The sequence below is a fragment of the Pogoniulus pusillus genome, chromosome 31 (genome assembly GCF_015220805.1).
Source record: "Pogoniulus pusillus isolate bPogPus1 chromosome 31, bPogPus1.pri, whole genome shotgun sequence".
Classification (NCBI taxonomy): Eukaryota; Metazoa; Chordata; class Aves; order Piciformes; family Lybiidae; genus Pogoniulus; species Pogoniulus pusillus.
In genome coordinates, this window is record NC_087294.1 from 14,373,627 (window position 1) to 14,396,501 (window position 22,875).

Below are 22,875 nucleotides of genomic sequence, written 5' to 3' on the forward strand. Positions count from 1 at the left end.
TTTCAGAAAGTGCCTTCTTTTATTCAGTTTGTCAGGGTATGGCATCAGGACTCACACAGGGTTTGTCTTTTTTTAAAGAGATAGATACCAAACTGGTATTATCAAAATAAACCATCTGCTTTATAAACCCACTATTTACAAAACAAAGGAACAAAGAAACAACAACAGCAACAACAACAACAAAAAAAAAAAGAAAGGAAAGGTTTCTGAAGTAGTTTTGTGTTTTGCTTTGCCTTTTTAAACAAAAATTAAACCTCTAGACCAAAATCTAAGTTACAAAAATGAAACAAATCAACCAACCAACAAAAGAAAGGAAGAAACAAACAAACAAAAAATAACCTTTTTGTATAAGATCACATGTGTAAAACAAGAAATGAAATGTGATTTTTATTTAAGGCAATACTGGGCTACTTCACAAATCACCACCTCAAATATATACACTGCTCCAACACTACTAAATGTCTATCACATTCACAAATGGGTTCTTTTAATACCAAAGAGCGCTTTTAAACCTCCCATGTAGCAAACTAGGTTCGTTATTTCCTTTCAATTATGGAATCTGAAATGCTTTGTGTCCAATTCAAAGCTATGAAACACACACCCCCCAAAAAATAATGTAGCTATAAGAAAATGATTGTAGTTATGAGTTAACTACAGAATAATATCATCTAGAGAGCTTGGATGTTCCCAATGTACAAACAGCAGCGTGGGGCAGTAGGTTTTAGTCTATGAAATCTTATCCAGCTCCTCTCCTGCTAAGAAATGTAGGGAAGATTAAAACTGGATTTGGGCAGACTTCAGGATGTTCCCAGTGTACAAATATGAGTGTGGGGCAGTAGGTTTTGGTCTATGAAATCTTATCCAGCTCCTCTCCTCACAAGAAATGTTGTAGGCAAGATTAAAACTGGATATGGGCAGATAAGGATAACACTGGATATGGGCAGACTTCAGGATGTTCCCAATGTACAAAAACGAGCACAGGTCAGGTTTTAGTCTATGAAATGTGACCTTATCCAGATCCTCTCCTCTCAAGAAATGTTTTAGGCAGTAATAAAACTGGATATGGGCAGAGATGGATTACACTGGATATGGGCAGACTTCAGGATGTTCCCAATGTACAAAAATGAGCATGGGTCAGTAGGTTTTTGTCTATGATATCTTATCCAGCTCCTCTCCTCTCAAGAAATGTTTTAGGCAAGAATAAAACTGGATTTGGGCAGACTTCAAGATGTTCCAAATGTACAAACATGAGTGTGGGTCAGAAGGTTTTAGTCTATAAAATTTTATCCAGCTCCTCTCTTGTAAAGAAATGCTTTAGGCAAGAGCAAAACTGGATTTAGGTAGACTTCAAGATGTTCCAAATGTACAAACATGAGTGTGGGTCAGTAGGTTTTAGTCTATGAAATGTGATCTTATCCAGCTCCTCTCCTGTCAAGAAATGTTTTAAGCAAGAATAAAACTGGATTTGGGCAGACAAGAATAAAACTGGATTTGGGCAGACAAGAATAAAACTGGATTTGGGCAGACAAGAATAAAACTGGATTTGGGCAGACAAGAATAAAACTGGATTTGGGCAGACAAGAATAAAACTGGATATGTGCAGACTTCAGGACGTTCCCAACGTAGAAAAATGAGTGTGGCTCAGTAGGTTTTAGTCTATGAAACCTTATCCAGCTCCTTTCCTGCTAAGAAATGCTTTAGGCAAGAGTAGAACTGGATTTGGGCAAACAAGAATAAAACTGGATTTGGGCAGACTTCAGGATGTTCTCAATGTACAAATGTGAGTGTGGGTCAGTAGGTTTTAGTCCATGATATCTTATCCAGCTCCTCTCCTCTCAAGAAATGTTTTAGGCAAGAATAAAACTGGATTTGGGCAGACTTCAGCTAGTTTGGTTTTGGTGTTTAGTTTAAAAGTTCTTAACTGAAAAGGATTTTCAAGGACAGAGTGTGAAAAAGTTGGCTCGCTGAGTTAACAAATTAAAGTTCCCAATAGAAATGTGTCTATTTAATAGTTTAGACTTACAGACTGCTGGTGGCAGCAAATGATTTACAATAATAAATATATACAAAACCAAAAGGAACCCAAACCCTCGACCTCCCCCCCTCCACTCCCCCAAAAAAACCCAAAACCCGTATCTACAAAGAAAGAGAACTGTTATACATGAGCAGTGACCTGGTGAAAGATTACCAATCACAGACAACTCACAAAGATTCAGTTCATGGAAAGGAACAGTCCCATAGAAAGTTGAGGTTTGTTTTTCGATCTGAGTTATTTACAGAACTGAAGCAATTCCTCTGTTCTTCAAGTCCCATAGGGATAAAAACAAATAAGACATTTCCATGACTCCTGTCATGGTTTTTTTTTTTTCTTTTCTTGATTTTTGTTTCTTTTTTTGTCTAGATTCGACCACTTTGAAATCAAAAAGAGCTCCACAGATACCAGCATGCTTGATGGCTTCCTAGTCAAAATCGGTTGTATTCAAGGTCACAGTTAACAGCGTATCAGGCGCTCAGTATTTTTTCTCCCTCTCCTTGGTACCCACCACGGTAAGTCTTGCAGCTGTCACCTCTGGATTATCCTCCCAGTGCCCTTCCAGCTTCCTCAAGCTGACGATGGGTTTCATCTCCTGAAGCTGCTTCAGCGCTCGCTCGCTGCAGTCTCTGAAGGTCTTGTCTAAAACGATCTTGACGTTATCAGCGCAGGGGAGCTGCGAGGGGTTGGCGAAGGGCACGAGGGTTTCGGTGTCGGAGCAGGGCCAGGAGGTGTTATTAGGTGCTACCGGGGGGGTTTTCTCGCTGGGTTTCCGGGAGTTGGCGTGGGATCCTTTTTTGGTTGTGCTGCTGTGGTAGTCTCTTTCGTTGTTTTTCTTTTGCTTCACGGCAGACTCTTCGAGGAACTTGAGGAATGACACTTCAAAACCCATCGGCTTAAAGGAGCTCCAGTCGAAAGGGGCAGGCTGCTCCTCGGCTGTTTGGATGGCCACGGCAGTCTCCTCCTCCCTGTGCACACCACTCAGCTCAGCAGGCAGCGCTTCCTCTGCTTTTTCAGCTCTCCTCCTCTTATTCTGAGAGAGGTTTTTCTCTTTGTTTGCTCTTTTCAAGTTGTTTGGTTTTTGCTTTTCTAAGGGGCAGGAGCTGGCCTCCTGTAAGTCACTATTTACACTGGAAGAAATTTTGGGTGGATTTTCAGCACTCGAACAATCCTCATTGATCAGTTTAGTAATGAACAGCTCTGTCAGTTCATCCACCTCATCCTTCTCGCCGTTTTCAGCTTCCTTCTGTGGCGGCGTAGGTGTGCTTGTGTCGTTATTGCTCGCTGTCAAGCTTGGGTCGGGCTCTTTCGCATCGCCCTTTTTGTCACCCTCCTCCTGCTCGCAAGAGGCTTCCTTCTCTTGGGGGACAGAGTGCTTTTTGGAGACAATGAGGAGATTCCTGTGTTGGGAAGTGAATGCTTTGGACAGTTTGTGACATTTGTAATGCCTTATGATGTTGCTTTCACTGGTAACTACAGAGGAACATCCTTTGATCATGCAAGGATACTGAGTGATGAACCTGCTGGTGCACTCCGACAAGGCGTCGTTCCTGGCCTTGATGGAGTACACGTGCTTGCCGCGCTTCAGAGAGTAAGCCTTGTTGTCTGGAACCTGCATGGCTTTGGAGTTTCTGGGTTCCAAGCCCGTGTTTCTCTTCCGCTTTGTTTTCATCGACAGCCTGTTACCTTCTTTTCCCGATCTGTTTTTCAGCCCTCTCTGTCTGGACTTGAGTGGTTTCTCCTGATTTGCTTTGCTGGAAATGTTTTCCTGCCCAGTTGTCAGTCTCCTGGGTCTTATAAGATGATCTTTATGTTTGTCATTATGCTTGTTAAAAATATGCCTCAGGAGGTTAGACCTAGTAGCATAAATCCGGTCGCAGCCTTCGCAGTCGCACCTGAAGACGCCATCATCTTCTACTTTGGTGGGCTTTGCCTTGACGCTGTGATCCGCCTCGAGATGCGCTGCGTAGCTCACAGGCGTCGTGAAAGCAGACTTGCACTGAGGCTGATCACAGAAAAACCTTCCCACTTCTGGCGCCGATTTCATGTTTCCAATCTGCTCCGCGGACATGTTATGGAGCTTCATGTAATGCTGTATCAAGCTGGTAACTTCCTGGAAGATGCGAGAGCAGTCGTTCACCTCGCACCTGAACTCTCTGACGGAGGGTTTGGTTTCTACCTCTTCTTGTTCGTCTTTGCCTGGCTCGCTCTCCTCCTCCACTTCAGTAGAAAAGGCAGGGAGGTCTGATTTGTGCACGGCTTGGTAATGGAGGATTAGGTTTTGCTGTATCGTAAAAGCCGCAAAGCAGCCCTGATGGACACAGCGGTAAGGTCTGTAAGGGCTGTACCGAGGGGGGAACTCCAGAGATTTTGTTATGGGCTTCCTACGTTTCCTCTCCTCTTTTTCCTTCCTGTATTTCCTAACCTTGTGTGCTTTGGATTCATCCTCTGCATTACCAAGAGAAGCTGCGTTCTGCTGCTCTGGTGGAACAAAAACCACCTGAGGAGACTTTTCCAGTCTTTCAGGAATGTTATTGTCAGGCAGAATTTTTTCCAAGACAGGCTCTACAACTTCTTTTACCTGAGCTTCACTCACCAACGGAGCTGTGGTTTTGTTTTCTAGGAGTAGTGTCTGCAAAGGTTTTATTTCAACAGGTTGTGGGGTGACGTTTATGACTTCATTTTGAGGCCTCCTGCCATAAGGCCTTTTAATTTTCAATTTCACCATCTCCTCTGTGGTGAAGTGGTGCACGAGCTGGCAGTGTGCCCGCAGGTTAGAGTTTCTGGTGAACGTTTTGGGACAGGTAGTTACAACGCATTTGAAAGGAGCAAACTTCAGCTGATGCTTCTTGATCTCCAGTATCATTTCCGCCGTGTACTGGTGAATCTTGCCATAGTGTTTAAACAAGGCGTCCTTGGTCATAGCGCTATAGCTGCAGCCTGGATTCTGACAGACAAAAGGCTTATTCACTTTGTCGCTAAACTGAATGTTTTTTGCCTCTGAAGACATCTGGCCCAGGAGTCTGTTTTCAGCTGATAGGACAGGAATTGCTGGTGCTAGCCTAACCGTCGGAGGATAATGAGAAATGGTCTCAGGAACCTGAATGGGCGGATCGCTTTCTAGCTTCAGTTTTTGCAAGCCCTCCAAAATTTCCAATATTTGAGTATCATCTTTTTGAGATGGTTCAGGCTGAGCAGAGCTCTTTGCAGCAGTGACGCTCCCTGCATGCACAGCAAACTGCGTAGGAACGGGGACTCTCACACTGTGGGTAGAGCTTCCCAAGGAAGCCTGAGTGCTATTAACTTGCAAGGCCTGTCCTGCAGCAGCGATGGTATCCTGAATTTCAGCTTTCACTTCAAGTATCTGTGAATTCATAGCAGTTTTAATTATTTCCAGAGTTTTTTCAAAGTTCTGCATGACATTGTCTTCTGAGAGCCGTTCCTCCCCATTTGGCTGCACACAAGGAGTTACAGGCATCATCTGGGAATCCCCGTTTTCAGTTTTTACTGTCAAAGGGGGTAGCATCGTGTGAGGCTCCAGATTTGTTTTGAAGTTCTCTTTGATACTGGCCATAAGTAACTGATTGTCAACATTATTGAGTTTCTGCGTGAGGTTCTCCACCATGGCTTGAGAGCCACAATTTGCCAGCAAGTTGGCCTGAAAACTTTCTCCCTGGATTTGCCTGTTTCCTTCAGTGCTTTTCATCATGAGTCCCACCATCGGGACGTTATTTACTGCTACTTTTTGTGGTGTACTGGGCGTGAGCAAGGGCGCTGTTGCTTTTCTCTTCCTCTTCGAAGCACTGGTTCCCTTCTTATTCAAGTCACTTGATCCTGAATTTTGGGGACCGCTTATAACCGAAACTCGTGAACTGCTACCTGCAAAGTTTTGTGCAGCTGCTACAGCATTAGAAAAGGAGCTAGGACACAGCCCGCTCTCAAGAGTCTTTAGCATCAAGTCCTCTGTTGCAAAAACAGGCAAACTTTTGCATTCGTTTATGGGAGGAATTTTGGCATTGAGGATCCTGTTTTGGTCTGTTAGCAGGGGACTGGGGTTACAGACTGTCTGCAGGAGAGGGGATGTGGTTGAGTTAGGGAGGAGAGCTGCATTGATCTGAGCTGTACCAGCGACGCGACCCGCAACTACATGTGGAAGTATTTCTGGGTTATCAAAGGTACTGGGGATCCCTGCAGTTTCCAAGGCTTGCTTTATGATTTGATTTCCTTCCTCGTTCCCACCGGTGTTAAAGTTAGCCATGCTGACCCGTGGAAACATAGTCTGCAGTAAGGCCGTGGAGCGATTTTCAGCTGCAAGCAACTGGAGGAACGATGGATCTTTAAAATACATCTCTGGATTGAAAGCGGACTCCTGGGGTGGATGCAGGTTTAGTGGGTTTGAGGAAAGGATCATACTGGCAAGCAAAGACTGTCCGTTAGCCTGCAAAGCTTCCGGAGAAATTTCTGATCCATCGAGAGGCTTACAGTAAGACCTCTTGGATAAGTGACCACCAAGTGATCTAGGATTAGTAAAAACTCTGAAACATCTGCTACAGATAAATTTGCCATCCCTAATTATTGCTGGCCACTTGGCCCGCTTGTTATGCTTTGGCTTCCTCTCTTTGCCGTTCGGGCCCTGGCAGTGATCTCTTCTGATCTTTTCTGAAGCTGGGTGTTGCAAAGTGGTTTCACTGAAGGTATTTTCGGCACTCAGTCGTGAGGGAAATATTTGATCAACAGTTTCCTCTTTTGGGAAGGCAGAACTAGTGTTTCCTTCTAATTGCGATGAAAAGCTGTTTGTGTGATTTTCCACCTGTGAGAAGACTGAATTCGGAGGGTTCTCTGCCGACGAAGGGAAGAGAGAGAGAGGGCCATTCTCTGCGGGCAAAGGAAGAAAAGGGTCTGAATTGCCGTCGATATTCAGAGGCATAACTGTTTTTGCCAGGTCATCCAACTGGGAAGGCAAAGCTGCACCAGACAGATTTTCCATCTGTGAACACAAAACACTCTCGGGCTCGCTTTTAATACGAGCAGACAAACTCGGGCTTATGACGCTGTCTACTACAGGCAACATAGGATTGGCCACGTTTTCAAGGTGGGTTGGGAAAAGTGTACTCGGGACGTGTTGGACCTGACTGGAACAGGCGGGATTCAAAGCGGGTTTGCTCTGCGCGGTAAAAGCGGCAGCGCTGGGGTTGCCCACTTGCGACAGTGCGAGGTAGACGATCTTCCCGTCGCCAGGCATGTGCTGCAGGCTGCCAGATTTGCGGGGTTTCTTGTTTCTCCGCTGCAGTTTAAAAGCGGCGTAGTGGTCAGGGTGTGCTGCCTTCATGTGTTTGCCAATGCTCTGCGAAGAGTTGTAGGTTCGAGTACAGCCCTCGACCTGGCAGTTAAACTTCTGGATGGGGGGTGCTGGTGGCGGCACGGCTGGAGCTATGGAGTTATTGATGTTGGGCTGCGAAGGAACAAAGGTAATACTTTCTAATGTTTTTAAAGGCAGGTTATAGAGGTTAGCTGCAGCCTTAATACTGTCCTCAAGGTCAAGTTTGGGGATGGGTACACTGTTTCGATAGCCTGCCTGGTTCTGCAGGTTGAATGGATTTACAATGCTCACTTGTCTTTCTAAGCTTTTTGATTCGAGGGCTTGTGGTTTGAGAGTGTCTGAGGTGGCAGGCACATTCTGAATACTCTGACTGAGGTGGTCTTCTTCCTTTCTCTCTTGGAAAACTGGAAGACAAGAGTCAACCGATGAGCACAACAGCTGGGCTCCAGGTTTAGTAGGATCTACCTGAATGTCAGTAGCAGGCAATTTACCTCTTTTTGCCAAGCTATCTAGGATTTTCTGGTTAACTGTAGTCACCTTCATGCTGCTTGCTGGAATTGCCACTTCTGTCTTCACTGAATCTGCAGAAGACTGCTCCGAAGCAACACTAGGCAAGGAATCACTTTGCTCCAGTATACTCACTGATGCGCTTACACTTTCATTCCCTACTGGCTCTGCTTTGACTTGATTCCAGACAATATTTTCTCCTTCAGTAAAACTGCTTTGGTCGTCAGCCAGAGGAGATGTCAATTCCTCCTTAACAGCAACTCCGTCAGTGTTCTCAGTATCTTTAGAAGGTTGACTGAGATCAGGCTGATCAGTCTGGCACTCTGGCTGCTGCACTTTTTCAGGCTGCTGCTTGTTGTGGTCCTCGATGTGCTTTTCCAGTTCGTTCTGAGAGCGGTAAACCTTTCCACAGCCTGGCACTTTGCAGGTATAGGTATTATAGTGTTGTGCTTCGTGATCGTAGAGCAAATAGGCCTCGGAGAACACTCTGCCACATTTAGGGAACATACACTTGGCTCGGAAGACCTGATGCTCTTTCCGGTGCATCAGCAGCTCGGCGTAACTGTTAAACCCAGCCTTACACTTCATCTGTATGCAGATGTAGGGCTTGCTGCCACAGTGCATTTGCAAATGATCATTCAGGTGAGTAACACTTACAAAGTGCCGCCTACAGTACTGGCAGATGACTTTTTTGCTCTGCATTTCAAGGAAGCGCTTGGCTTCTTCGCTGTCTTTGTGGCCCTTTGCGTGCGCTATGAGATTTTTGAAGTACTTAAAGCCTTTTTTACAGAAGGTTACTGGGCAGGTGAACTCGTTGAGAGGAAGTGGCTTCTGGACTGGCACTATCTCGGGTATGTAGGGTTTATCTTTGTCATCGTTTTCATCATCTGAGCCGTCGTTGTCATTAAAGACAATGAAGTCTGTCGTATAGAGGCTGTTCTTCTTAATGGGGCGCTGCTCCAGTTTGGATACCGATTGGGTTTTCTGACTCTCGTTAGCAGTTACTATTTTAGGAGGTCTTCCCAATCTCCTCAGAGGTTTCATAGCAGCCAGCCTCTCTTTGCTGGATTTTTTAACGTGCAAGGTTACATGGGGAACAAAGCTTTCTTTAGAGTTAAAATTTTGGGCACAAATAGGGCAACTGTAAATCCCGTCTTTGTAATGTTTTTGTGCGTGCCGGACTATTCGGTGCCCTAAGAACTCTTTGTCGCACAGCACGCAATACTGCATATAAGCTTGCCAGTTCCTAAACCTAGCTGATATGAACCCCCTCTCTCTGAGCTTTTTAATTTCTCTCTTTTTCTGTTTCTCATCGTTAAGCCCCCTAAGCAGGCTCGTAGCTTCATCTAAAGTGCCAGCAAGCCCATTCACAGAAGTCTCTTTAGTCTCTTCTTCGCAGTCGTCGACCTTCTCATAGACTTCACTATCATTCAGTTCGTCTATCGATGACACAATGGATGCCTCCTCTCCCATAAGTGCCAGACACTGACGCTTGAGAGTCTTCCAGTCCCAGAATTCCGGATCAAAAGGCCACTGAGTTTTCAGTACAAGTAAGAGTTCACAGCGCAAAGAATTTGGTATTGGAAGATTCTCTTCATCGTACTTCTGGTCAGGCTGATTATAGAGCATTTCCACAGCGTAGTATGCATCCACGGTGGGTTCGAGGAGAAACTCACTCAGCTGACAAGCACGTTTGACTTCCAGATCGTCGGGAAGCAAGCAGGAGATAGTCTTGCAAATGGAGATCTTCACATCCGTGTTCTCGCTGGACTCCAAGCGCAAGGCCTTCACGCACAGTTCAATGCAGGTCGCGAGTCCAGCACCGTCGATCTGCGAAGCAAGACTGATTTTAGTAGGTCAGCTAATCATAACCCCTTCTCTATCTGTGAGCAGCATACAGCATTACACAACCCTCAGCGTCCAAACAAATGCACCTGGAATTTAAGCTAATGCTTTCAGTGGTTTGTCTTTAGATGCTCTATTCAGCGAAGAGTTTTTTTTAGCAGCATGAAAACAGGTGAAAGTTTACAGCTAAATAAAACACAAACTAGTTCTACCTAGCTGGAGGATCTCAGGACTATACGTTAGAGGTGCACAGTTTATGCTAGAGCAACACTGAGCCTTCCCCATGGAAAAAAGCCTGACAGTTGTGTAACAGTTCTTTGAGATGAGCTTCTGTGGAGCATTAACACTGAGTAGAATTCAAATGCTTAAAGCAGAGCCAGAGCTGAAGAGAAGCCTGTGAGCTTCAAAGAGATAATTTGGAAATCACTTAAGGCATAAAGGTTTATTTTGAGTTTTAAAGATTATGCCAATTAAATCAACTGACCTCGACTGCATATATAGCTTCATTTCAACTGCAAGGAGTAAGTAGAGCTAAATGTTCCATCACTTAAATGTTCCAAAGGTCATGTTGTACTTTCTCATTCGTGCCCTCGGGCAATGTAAATTACATTTACGGCCACTTTACAGTCCCTTTATGCTTGCCAGGGATGCACAGAGAGGCTGTGGTCTATGTGAGAACGAAATCCAGTGAATTTATGAACGCACAAGTCTACTGCCCACATGGTCTCAAATTTCTGGCATCAATGAAATGATCCACAGCTCACTAGGAAAAAAAAAGATCGATATGGCCTGGAGCAGACAAAGCTCTTAATATCAGAACACTCTCTGAAAGTTATTCCCCTCCCCCGACACTAAATCCCAACAATCTTTAAGATTAGAAGCCCAAGAATACAGTAAAAGGGGAAATAAATATCTATTTAGAGTAAACCAAATTACAGAAGTGTCTCAACTGAAAGCTTTTGGAAGAGCTCAATTTACTTATGAACATAACAGTGCAACTATTAATGAAAGGCCAATCAGAAGACAAGGTTAGCTGAGACAGATGAACAAAATTGTTAACACAACACTGGATCTGTGACCACAAGATGTAGGCATTTAAATTCACAAAGCAGCAGAGTACTTTTTCCCTTAAAGCTTTGTCAATTTATTGTGTATTAATATGCAGTCTTCCTTTCCTTTCCTCAGGAGCTCTTCCTCTCCATTTTCTGTGATGTTTGTAATACAGAAAATGTTGAAAAGAGCTGCTAGGACCAGCTAACAGAAAACACCTCACAGAGGTAGTAGCTAGAACTTTACTTTTTGTGTTTTCTTCATCTTGGTTCTAGCATCCAGTTCTGTTTATCCTTCTTCCCCACCTCCCTCTTTTCCTTCCCCACTCCCCCCAGCCCAAAGGAACAGGAAAATGTTCATGTTTCAAAATGAATCAATTTACAGTTTAGCTGCAGAAGGAATTTGCTGCAGCCTTTCCTGAAGCAAATCAGGCCTAGCCCAAAGCTGATGCTACACAAAGAGACAGGATGTCTAAGTTGCTTTCATAAATTTTCCTGGTTACAGTTACCTTACAAGTGTTAAACAGACTCTTTTGGGAGTATCCTTACCTCTGAATTAATTACTTTAATCAGGAAGAAAATGTGATAAACAGTCTTGGTTAACACAGAAAGCTGCCGGCATCTCTCTAGATACACTTGAATAGAAGGCTCTACCCTCTGCTGCAGTTTGCTCCAGAAAAGAGTCAGTTCCCTGGAACAAGAGAGTAAGATTTCAGGGTCAGCAATGCAAATGCTGATCTGATCACAAGAAAGGCAAGGCTGAGAAGAGTTTCTGGTTTGTTTTAGAGGAATGAAACAAATATCTGTATTTATTCAGAGTTACCTTACAGAGAACAGCTTTTACAAATATGCCCACGTTAAAAAGTCGTTTTCAAAGTTATTACAATGACTCAACTCCAGAAGGACAGCTCAGAACAAAAGCAGTATTACCACAGTTTATGCTACAGAATTTAAAGACTCTCGGTGTGTGGCCTTGAAAAAAAGATTTGCCATGTGGTTTACTCTCTTCACAAGCTGGAGTTTTGCACTTCTGAACTCACAGAATCACAGAATTAACCAGAGTGGAAAAGACCTTTGGGTCACAGAGTCCAACCTATCACCTAACCCTTCTAATTAACTAAACAATGGCACTAAGTGCCTCATCCAGCCGCCTCTTGAACACCTAATTCTTAGTAACTGCTCCAGGAGGATGACTTTTCTCTGTGGTAGATTCTTTTTCTTGAGCTGCTCTGTTGCAAGAGCCGAATCTGTGACTTGGTGAGAAATCAGACCCCGAAGCCCAACAGTATCACTTTATCCCCATTAACTCACTAGTTCATTCCTCCCTTAGGTGCGAACAGCCAAGGGCATTTAGTACCTTGTTGGAATGGTGTAAATCCCAAAATTTAGCAGAATCTGTCAAAGCAAAACCCTGCCTTAGCAGATATTCTCCTACCGCTGCACAAAGAAGGGAGCTGTAAAAAGCAAATTCTCCAGGAACTGTGCAGGTTTGAAAGCACAAACTCTTGGTGGTTGTAAAGTTAGACCTTAACAGCCCAGATACATGCCCGTGAACTTGTTTGTTCTCCCAGAAATGAAAGCAAGTCATAAGCAAGTATCAGCACCCAGCTTATTATGTGTGCTGTAGTAGTGGAGAGCTCCTCCTTTACTAGAAGCTTGTTAGAGACAGAAATACTGTTATCCACTGAGGACAGAAAGGAGGAGCACTTACACATGAAATGTTTCTGTAACGCTGGCTAGCTGCCTTCAGATAACAAATCCCTTATTTCTACAGCATAAGATTATTGCCATGAAATATTATTAACCAGGTATTGGCATCTGTAAATAGCTAATCACACACAGAGCCTTCAAACACTGCTCATGGAAGCTAATCTTGTCATGTATCTTTTCCCCCTCCTTTTTTAGCTTTACCTCCATCCTGTTTAGCTCACAGATTTGATCAGCTAAAGGGAGTCAACTTACATATGAGTAATATCTTCCCCCAACTAACTTCTGTTCCATTTAGGCTGAAAACAGTATTCAGAACTCACCAGGCACAGTACATCTCTCCTTGCTGCAGCTGGCGAGACAAGAACGCCGCGCACAGAATCAGAGCAGTTTTTTCATCTCCATCAGACTCTAGGTTACAGATCATTTCTAGAGCATCTTTGCAATCTACTTCTGCTATCTAGAAGAGAGGAAAAGAAAACAAGACCGAGGCTAAGAGATTGGTTTCATTTTTAGACATGCAGTGATAAGATCTGCAAAAAAAAGGGCAGTCATTTAGCTGGTAGCATCTGTCAGTGCTAAGTGCAGAAGCAAATCAGTGCATCTCTAGGTAGCATCAAAACTAATCAGGCCAATGGCAAAACTGTTCTAGTGAAGTGAATGCAACTTGCTTCTCAGACACAAGAGTTATTCATATGCACTGTCCTAGTCACCTAAAAATACTAATCTACATTGTTTATCTGTACTACATACATATGATAATCGAAATGAGCAGGTTCACAGCTTGAAACTGCAGCCTAACAAGAATAAAAAAGATTATGAGGTGAAACTTTAACCCAGTTTATGTGACTGATGTAACTGCTGCTTTAATACAAGCACTGGGCAGCCGTGTTAAACCTCAGATTCACTGAATGCTTTGGTGTTCAAAAAGTAAAAAGAAAAAGGGAAGCTGTAGAGTAAGAAGCAGCTCAACTGAAAGCTCTTCTAGATCATTGTGTCTCTGCAATGTCATTTTTATCTGTCAAGCAATGAGGGAAGCCTTAGTTCTGTAGCAAAACAGAAGGAAAAAGAGTCACCCAGTAGTACTAGACTGTTGTATCGGTACTCAACCAGGGCACTTGTCAGAGCTACTACTGTCTAATTTGATTATCAGCAGGCTGCTTAGATTGCATCAATTAGCATATCTGGCAGGGCATGCCAGAATAAATATCCTTTGACACAGGCAGCTGAAGAACAACTTGACCACTGCACCATCGTTGTTGGAAGTCTCTCTACAGAAACCACAAGACCACTCAAAGCAAGAAACAGAAGCAGCCACCCAAACAGCCAGCTAGTTCTGGTGAGGTGGCGGTACAGCTTGGCTGGGCACCATGGTACTCAGCTACTGGTCCAGCAATCAAACTACAATTTTAAAGGCAACAGCAACTCATTTTTCCCTCTGAAAGGACACTATAAATCTGTAAACGAGCCTTTAGTGGACATCATTTCAGGTTTAATCATCTCAAAGTCCTCCTCTTAAGAAAACTGCATTCCTCAAGACCTCAGAGAGGATGGATTAACACACTCCTGCTTTGCTCAGCACTCCATTTCAGACAGGGGCCATCCCCTGGAAGCTTAGGGAAGAGTAAGGAAGACTAAACTTAGAACAAATGGAAGTCTTTTCTGCAATGTTTTTCTAGTCTCTCAGAGTTCCCACAGGACCCAGATTCCAGCAAAGGTCTGTACAAGTCCAGCCATCAAGTCCATCAGTCTAACACTTCACATACTGCAGGTCTGAATTCCTCACATTACTGAAGCAAACTATAAAGCATAATCCAAGCAGCAAACATACTCAAATGCTACTTTCTGCCTATGCTGGATGGATGGGAAGATTCAGATATCACTGCAGAGTGAGTTGTGCATAGTTTATCTTTTCCCCCATATTTTCTTACTGTTCTCACACTCCAACAACTTCCCTTCTCTATTTGAAGTCCACCTTGACATGGTAATGGCATATCTGCTTTCTCAGGAGCTTTCCAGAGTGGTTAGTAACACTGCTAACTGTGCTGCAGCTGAAGCTGCAAAGCTAAGCCACCCAAGCAAACCAAGCTTTGGAAGCATCTGAATTAGCTTCCATGTGTCAACCCTGTCTAAACGTATCTGTGTGTTAAGGCAGTCTGAAAAACAAGGCTGCCCCATTCCTTTTGTCCACAGGATTTGCAGTTCATTCACTGACCAAGCCCATTCTGCTGAGGGAGTCCAGTGGGGCTAAGTAATGAAGGGAAGGGTGTTTGCAGGGTCACAAATCCCAGGTTTCATTGAGAGTCTTCAGAAAATAAACAGGGGAACTGCACAGCCCTGTCAGAGCTCCGTCTGAGCCTGCTTTGGCATCTGGAGTGGAGAGATCTGACCCAATCCTACTCAGCATCAGAAGAATGAGCAGAGTGAGAAGCGGTCACCTTAGAATTTAGTTTGTATCTAAAGTAGGAAATTTCTTCAGCTCTAATCACTGCATAGTTTTTATCTCTTTAAGATCAATTTCCCCATGCTTAATACTTAACATAAAAAGATGACAGAGACCAAAAAAAAGCCAGCAGAGAGATGCAGTCAAGAAAGCTGGCAATTCCAGACAGTCTGTCTTTAAGAAGGAAAACAGCAGAGATAAAACACTGGGGTGGGGTGAGAAATAAAGATGTCACCTGAAAGAATGCAGAAAAGCAAAGCTTTTACCTCTTCTTCGACTTTTGCATTTAACTAAGAAGGATTTGTGTATTTGAAATCAGACCAAACATTCGATTTCACCTTTAATTTCACCCAGGTACTGGGGTCAAAGCAGGTTCCTTTGCTCTGAGAGCGGCATCTGAAGGGCCCCACTGCGTACTGGGTGCTACATACAACCAGCTAGAGTGAAAAGAGCAAGAAAAATCATTCTTTTCACTTTGCTGAGATGATCTGAAGCAGAACTTTAAAACACTTCAAGCAGAACGAAACAAAGTTGTGGCAGAACCACAAAAGGTCTACCGGGAGACCTAATATTCTATTTCTGCTAAGTGTTTTGAGTCATTACTGCTCAAAGTGACTCAAATGGAGAAAAAAAAAAATCTATGAAAAATATTTGGTCATTTAAATGGGGAAAAAAAAGCCTTCTTCTACAGAAACACAACCTGTGTTAAGTGATTTTGTGACCATGAAAGGAAGAAACCTAAATAAAAAGAAAAAAGTTCTTTGTTTGGTTGGGTTTTTTTACTTACTTCTTCCATTAGCTTTTCATTTGGTGATCCTGAGCAAAGACAGACCAGGTAGGTTTGCTTGAAATTGCCTTTTGCACTGATTTCTGGATGGTCAGAGCACAGTTTTGCCAGGGCAGTAGCTTGAGTTAATTGCTTTGTTTTCATTAGGTGCTTAATGCGCATATCCAGCAGGACAGGACCTTCAAACACTAAAAATTCATTCACTTCAAAGAAAAAGAAGCCAAAAAAGATTACATTCAGGTTTCACAGCAGGTTACAGACTTAAACAGATGGCATTTACTCATTCATGGTTAACCCCTAACAATTATACACATCCAAAGAGAAAAGAAAAGATGCAAAAGGTATGAAAACATCACCAGAAAAAAGTATCTTTGAGAACTGTTGTTTGTTTAGGAACTCCCTGCCACAGAAACAAAGTTCTTTCCAGGGAGGGTGGTGAGACACTGGCACAGGCTGTCCAGGGAGGTGGCGGATCTTTGATCACATTCTGTGCTTCTCTGCTCCACAACCTTCCTGGAGGTGTTCAAGTCCTTGAGCGACCTGTTCTAGTGGGAGGTGTCCCTGTCTATGGCAGGGCACTGGAACTGGCTGAGCTTTGAGGTCCCTTCCAACCTAAACCATTCTGTGACTTCACTGACTTGCAGCTTTTAACTCATTCCAACTTCCCAGTCAAAACAGCTGCATACAAAAGAGATTTAGAGGGCATATTAAGAGTAAAATATTGAGCTAACATTTCATTCTGTTTCTGCAGGAAGACAAATAACACCAAGCCACTATTCTCTCATCATATCAGGAACAGTGTGGACAAGGGAGGTTCTTCTGCCCCTGTACTCAGCACTGCTCAGGCCACCCCTTGAGTGCTGTGTCCAGTTCTGGGCTCCTCAATTCAAGAGAGATGTTGAAGTACTGAACGTGTCCACAGGAGGGCGACAAAGCTGCCGAGGGGCCTGGAGCACAGCCCTGCGAGGAGAGGCTGAGGGAGCTGGGGGTGTGCAGCCTGCAGCAGAGGAGGCTCAGGGCAGAGCTCATTATTCTCTGCAGCTACCTGAAGGGAGGTTATAGGCAAGTGGGGTTGGTCTCTTCTGCCAGGCAACCAGGAACAGAACAAGGGGACACAGCCTCAAGTTGTGCCAGGAAAGGTCTAGGCTGGATGTTAGGAGGAAGTTCTTGCCAGACAGTGATTGGCATTGGAATGGGCTGCCCAGGGAGGTGGTGGAGTTGTTCAAGGAAAGCCTGGCTGGGGCACTTAGTGCCATGGTCTGGTTGGTTGGCCAGGGCTGGGTGCTAGGTTGGGCTGGCTGAGCTTGGAGGTCTCTTCCAACTTGCTTGATTCTACGATACTATGACTGTGGGCTCCAAGAAAGCTTAAACAGCAACAAATGTCATTCCCAATACTTTCTAAACCATGCTCTTGCTCTTGCCAACCCACAAATGATCCAGTGACTAATTACACTCAATAGTTTCAGCCTTGCTCTTCCTCCTACCCAGGTATCAGTAATCCTTTCACCCACGGTGTTGACTCCCAGCCTGGAATAATATTGGAACACTTTGCCTTATTTTTCTGTAACATGATACAGGAAGACCTCAGACTTTAAGCTGTACTGCTAAGTCAAGATGTTTCATTCTGATTATAATAATTACTGCATTTAATATTTTAAGGACTGTGTTCTATCTGCTAGCCCTCAGTAATCCCCTGCCTTTAGTGTTTACTGCTTCAGAGCTCCCCCTTGCATAAGCATCAGAACATTGTCTCTTATCTTCTCAGCAAGATACAGGAAGGCCTCAATATTAAAGCTACATATTAGCTCTTCAGGCCTTATTCTAACCCAAGTGATGATGATCATTACATGGAACATTTGAAAGCTCATTCAAAACACAGGTTTTAATTGCATTTGTCAGAACTGAATGACGTGTGACATGTGAAGATAAAATAAAGGATGCCAAGGTTGGATGGTGGAGAAAGGTCTCAAGGATAATATTATTGGGGCTTTATTGTCACATGTTATAGATACAGTTTCTAGTGCAATGGCTATTTCACAAGTTACTGTGGAGCCTTAACAAGGCCAAATGCCAGGTCCTGCACTTGGGGCACAACATCCCCAAGCAGCACTATGGGCCTGGGGCAGTGTGGCTGGAAAGCTGCCTGGCAGAAAGGGACCTGGGGGTTGTAATGGACAAGCAGCTGAATAGCAGCCAGCAGTGTGCCCAGGTGGCCAAGGAAGTCAATGGCATCCTGGCTGGGATTAGAAATGCTGTGGCCAGCAGCAGCAGGGAGGGGATTGTGCCCTTGGACTCTGCTCTGGGGAGGCCACACTTCGAGTGCTGTGTTAAGCTTTGGGCATCTCAATGCAAGAGAGATGTGGAGGTGCTGGAGGCAGTGCAGAGGAGGGCAAGGAAGCTGTGAAGGGCCTGGGGAATAAATGTGATGAGGAGAGACTGAGTGAGCTGGGGCTGGATAGTGTGAAACAGAGGAGGCTGAGGGCAGAGCTCATGGCTGTCTGCATCTACCTGAAAGGAGGTCGCAGAGAAGTTTGGTGCTGGGCTCTGCTCGCAGGGAACCAGTGACAGAACAAGAGGGAATGGCCTCAAACTGCAACTGGGGAGGTTTAGACTGGCCATGAGCAAAAACTTTCTCATAGAAGAGTGGTCAGGCACTGGAATGAGCTGCCCAGGGAGGTGGTGGAGTCACCCAGCCTGGGTGTGTTTAAAGGTAGTTTGGCTGTGTTGCTTGGGGCTATGGTTTAGGGTGCACCTTGTAGAGCAGGGTTCTGGGTTGGACTTGATAATCCTGAGGGTTTTTTTCCAGCCTGGATGTTTCTGTGATTCTGTAGAGTTTTTAGTTTACCATAACAAAACTAACTTCATAAAATTGCTTTGAGGCCCAAACACATTCCCAGCACAGATCAGGTAAGCCCTGTGAGCACCAAGCCTGATGTGTTCAACGAGAACATGCTGCTGACAGCATGGTTCCTGGAGAAGTTACTATGCTCCACCAACCAGTACCATTCACAGGCTCAGGTTTGGGCAAGGCAGATGCAGAATTAATACAAAAGCACAGCTCTAACAGGAGAATAAAAAAAGCAAAGCAAAGCAGATGGCATCCAACAGACAGTACTAACTCTGCCAAGGGAACCTGTAGATGCTGGGGTCTAAACTTTCAGACACAGTTTCTCTGCTGTTGCCTTGAATCCCACAGCTGGAGTCTCAGGTCATGCTACCAAGTGACACCATATGAAGCCCACAAGAACTGCTGTTAGCTTGGATGACAAATAATGCTCAGCCCATACATGAATTAAAAAGAGGAAAGCTAATCCAGAGATCAGCAGCACTCAAGAGCACGAACCAGGCACAAGCAGAGTTCTGTGGCAGTAAGTTCTCCATGCTGGACAGTCCACATGTATGCTGTGTTTGGGCTGTGTCAGTAAGTTCTCCATGCTGGACAGTCCACATGTATGCTGTGTTTGGGCTGTGGCAGTAAGTTCTCCATGCTGGACAGTCCACATGTATGCTGTGTTTGGGCTGACTGGAGGACTTGCAGAGAACAAAGCAAAGGATTTTTGCCTTCAAGCACTCCTAATCCTGCTGCTTTACCCTTTGTCAATTCTTAGCTAGGTATAGGTTAATCTACCAAAGACCCTGATGTCTTCCCAACCTCACTCTGGGCAAGAAGGATGTAGGCAAGAGGTGAATGCACATGTGGACTACCCATCTCAAAGAACTTCAGTTACCACTCAGTAACCTCCTCAGCCACCTCCAAGTGTTAGTCCACATGTGCCTTCACACCGTGGGGTGACTCGGAACTGTACCCAATGTTTTCATATTTACCTGGAGCTGGGTCTCAGAATCCTTCATGCAAACAACATCTCAGCACAACTCTGCTGAATGCAGCAGCAATCCTGGATGCTTCTACGGTGGCATACTGTCTGGTGAAAGGGTAAAAGAAGTTCCAGGTGGCTGCTTTGAATACAGCCAGGATGCAAACACTTTTAAGTGACCTGCTGGTATCGTTTGACTCCTGGCAGCAGATGCTCTGATTACAGAGAACAGCTCCCTGCTGGCTGGTTAAATCCTACCCTGCCTGTAATTCACCTTGATGATCTCTGAATAATGCTGGTTGGACCTTTTCAGTGAGACGTGCTTGAGAAGCCTGCCTACTACATTTACACTTATGAAAAATTAAGGAACTTAATTCTTGGCATGCAGGTCTAAAAAGCAGCAGCAGCCTGTTGTTTTGTAGGTTATTTCAGATCCTTCTCTCTCTAGACAGTTCCTCCACTCACTCTCAGTATCAGCTGAGGAGTCATCAGTGCCAGCTTTGAAGGATTTCACCATCAGTATAAGAAAATGACAACCTCAAGGATGGAAAATCAGGTTCATGCTGAAGAACACAAGCCACACTGAGAGAAACTGAAGATGAAAATGCTGCAGCAGAGTGTTTTAATGTATAGGCTATCACATAACCCAAACCACTTAGGCACACTTCAGCTTTCAGCCTTTGGTACACAAAGCAGTAAGGCTGAACAAATTAGCAACTTCAAACAAACATCAGTTCTGGTGATTATGAATTCAGACCAGCTTCAATTCAAGAATAAATCAGTCCTGATCTCAAATTAAGCTGCCTGGTAGTTCAGGAGGCAAACAGTAAAACAAAAGACACATTATCTTACCAAAGTTTCCTTCCTTAACCAATTAATCAAACATGGAATATTCCTCTCTCCAGACACAAGAGCTTCTTATTAGTCACAAGCAATTCTGAGGAAGGAAATAAAGCTGCCACACAGCTGAAACTTCAAGGAGTAGTAGATCCCATCAATGTGCAAATGCAAAGGCTGATAGCTGCCCAGAGAGGTGGTGGAGTCACCAACCCTGGATGTGTTTAAAGGTAGTCTGTGTGTGGTGTCTGGAGCTAGGGTTTAGGGTGTCCCTTGTAGAGTAGGGTTCTGGGTTGGACTTGGTGAACCTGAGGGGCTTTGGCAACCTGAATGCTTCTGTGATTCTGTCAACTACTTCATGACACAGCACTCAGAGAACAGCCTCTAACACCATCAGAAGCAAATAGCTCTTGCTTGTGCCTTTAGGTGGAACCCATGCAACAGTCCATTCCCAAAATTAGAGAGGATGCACCAGTTCAAGTCCAGTCTGCACTTGTTTGACTGTAATTAGAACAAACCAGCTATGCTCTGTGGTCAGAGAACATAAACTTGACTCTCACAATGTGCTGAGTGTCTACAATCTGTAAGGCAGAACAGACACTACCTAATTTTGCTTCCTACAGGAGATGGAAAGAGTCAAACTGGCCTTCAGAAGTCACCAAGAGAAGCGCTTAGGAAGAGATAATCACTGCCCTGCCCCAACATTCAGCAGACACTCAGTTATGTCAAGGATTCTGAGCAGGTCATAACTGAGACTACCAAGAGGGAAATGAACACTGAAGAATAACTACAACAGATCCAGGCAACAAAAGCTGAAGATGATGACATCATAAGAAAGATCTCCACAGAACTAGTTGTTTCATCTCCAACAGATTCATGTTTACTACAGGCATTACTCAAAGACTGAGCTGATCAGATCTGCTCAATGGTATTGCTCAGTGTAACAAGTTGCCTATTTAAATACTTGAGAACTTCTGAATCATAGAATAAACCTAAGTTGGAAGTGACCTCAGAGATCATCTACTCCAGCCTTCCTGCCATGGGCAGGGACACCTTTCAACTAGACTTGGCTCCTCAAGGTCTCATCCAACCTGGCTTTGAATACCCCCAGGGAGGAGGCAGCCACAGCCTCACTGGGTAACCTGTTCCAGAGTCTCACCACCCTCATACTGGCCAACTTCTTCCTAAGATTCAGTCCAAACCTACTCTTAAAACCATTCCTCCTTGTCCTGTCACTACACACCCTTAAGAAAAGTCTCTCTGCAGCTTTCCTGTAGGATCCTTCAGGTGCTGGAAGGAAGCTGGAAGGTGTTAGCAGCTTTGTCTTTTCTGGCAGATGAGCATTTCTGGATGCAGCAGCCTTTAATGGCCTATACATCTTTGGCTATTTCAGGATTGAAACAGCCCTGTTGCTAATTATGATGGCATTGCTGGGGAGTGATGGGCTGTGCTGGTTGCCCTCAGGTAAGCAAATTCAAGGCAACATAAAGAACAAACCCCAGAAACTCTAAAGAGGATTACAAAGATTCCTAAGGCTGCTATTCTGCACTTCAGGCTGAGAGACAGTTGTGCACCAAAAGAGGGCAAGTGGTTATCAGTGGGAGTGCTGGATGACAGGCAAGAAAGCCTGCAGTGGAGTTCTGTGTTACTAAAATATCCTTCAAATTAGCAAGAAGACAACACAAAACAATGCACTGCTACAGAAGATGGCAACAGCTATAAAACAGTTTGCCAACTGAGTAACAAAAACAGGGGGATGTAGTATGACACTCATGCCCCTGATGCAGCATGTAGTAACTTCAATAGAATCACAGAATCAGTGTCTTGCTGCTAGGAGATCACAGAATCAGTCAGGGATGGAAGGGACCACAAGCATCAACCAGTTCCAATCCCTCTACCACCTCACACTAGAGGAACACCTCACACTAGATCAGGCTGTCCAGAGCCTCACTCCAGAGCTTCCACCACCTCCCTGGGCAACCCATTCCAGCCTCTCACCACTCTCATGCTCAACAACTTTCTAATATCCAGTCTGAATCTACTAATTTCCAGCTTTGTTCCATTCTCCCACAGTCCTATCACTACCTGACAGCCTAAAAAGTCCCTCCCCAGCTTTCTTGTAGACCCCTTTCAGATACTGAAAGGCCACAATAAGGTCACCTGGGAGCCTTCTCCTCTCCAGACTGAACAGCCCCAACTCCCTCAATCTCTCAAAGGAGAAATCAGTCAAGTCCAATGCCAAAGCACCCTTGAGTAATGTTCAGGAGCAAAAGGAACCCTGAAATGTCTGTTAAAAAAACTTTGTTTTATTGTTCTCTCCAGAAGGAGTCATCAAAAACAGACTCATGAGGGAGTTCTTTAAAAAAACCTCAACCACAAAGCAGGGAAAATATTAATTAAACCTCTTAGAAACATCTTACTGTGAAAAAGGAGTAGAAGGTGGTTGATACAAAGCTGACGAAAGAGTACTCTGGGGCACTCTGAGCTGCACACTAATACAGAAATCTGTATTAGAAGCACAACAAATAATTAA

At 44.4% G+C, this 22,875-nt stretch overlaps 1 protein-coding gene across 2 annotated transcripts in view; it reads right to left on the reverse strand.

The window, feature by feature from the left end:
- Positions 1–22,875, reverse strand: part of ZNF292 (zinc finger protein 292) — a 57,178-nt gene continuing 34,303 nt past the window's right edge. The window contains exons 5-8 of one of the 2 annotated variants that reach the window (XM_064169141.1): positions 15,691–15,878; positions 12,784–12,920; positions 11,303–11,444; positions 1–9,689 (exon numbers count right to left, since the gene is read on the reverse strand). In XM_064169141.1, the coding sequence (XP_064025211.1) occupies positions 2,511–9,689; positions 11,303–11,444; positions 12,784–12,920; positions 15,691–15,878 (7,646 nt within the window). In that variant the 3' untranslated portion in view covers positions 1–2,510. Of the gene's footprint in view, positions 9,690–11,302; positions 11,445–12,783; positions 12,921–15,690; positions 15,894–22,875 lie in introns of both variants that reach the window. The other variant, XM_064169140.1, reaches the window with a different exon arrangement.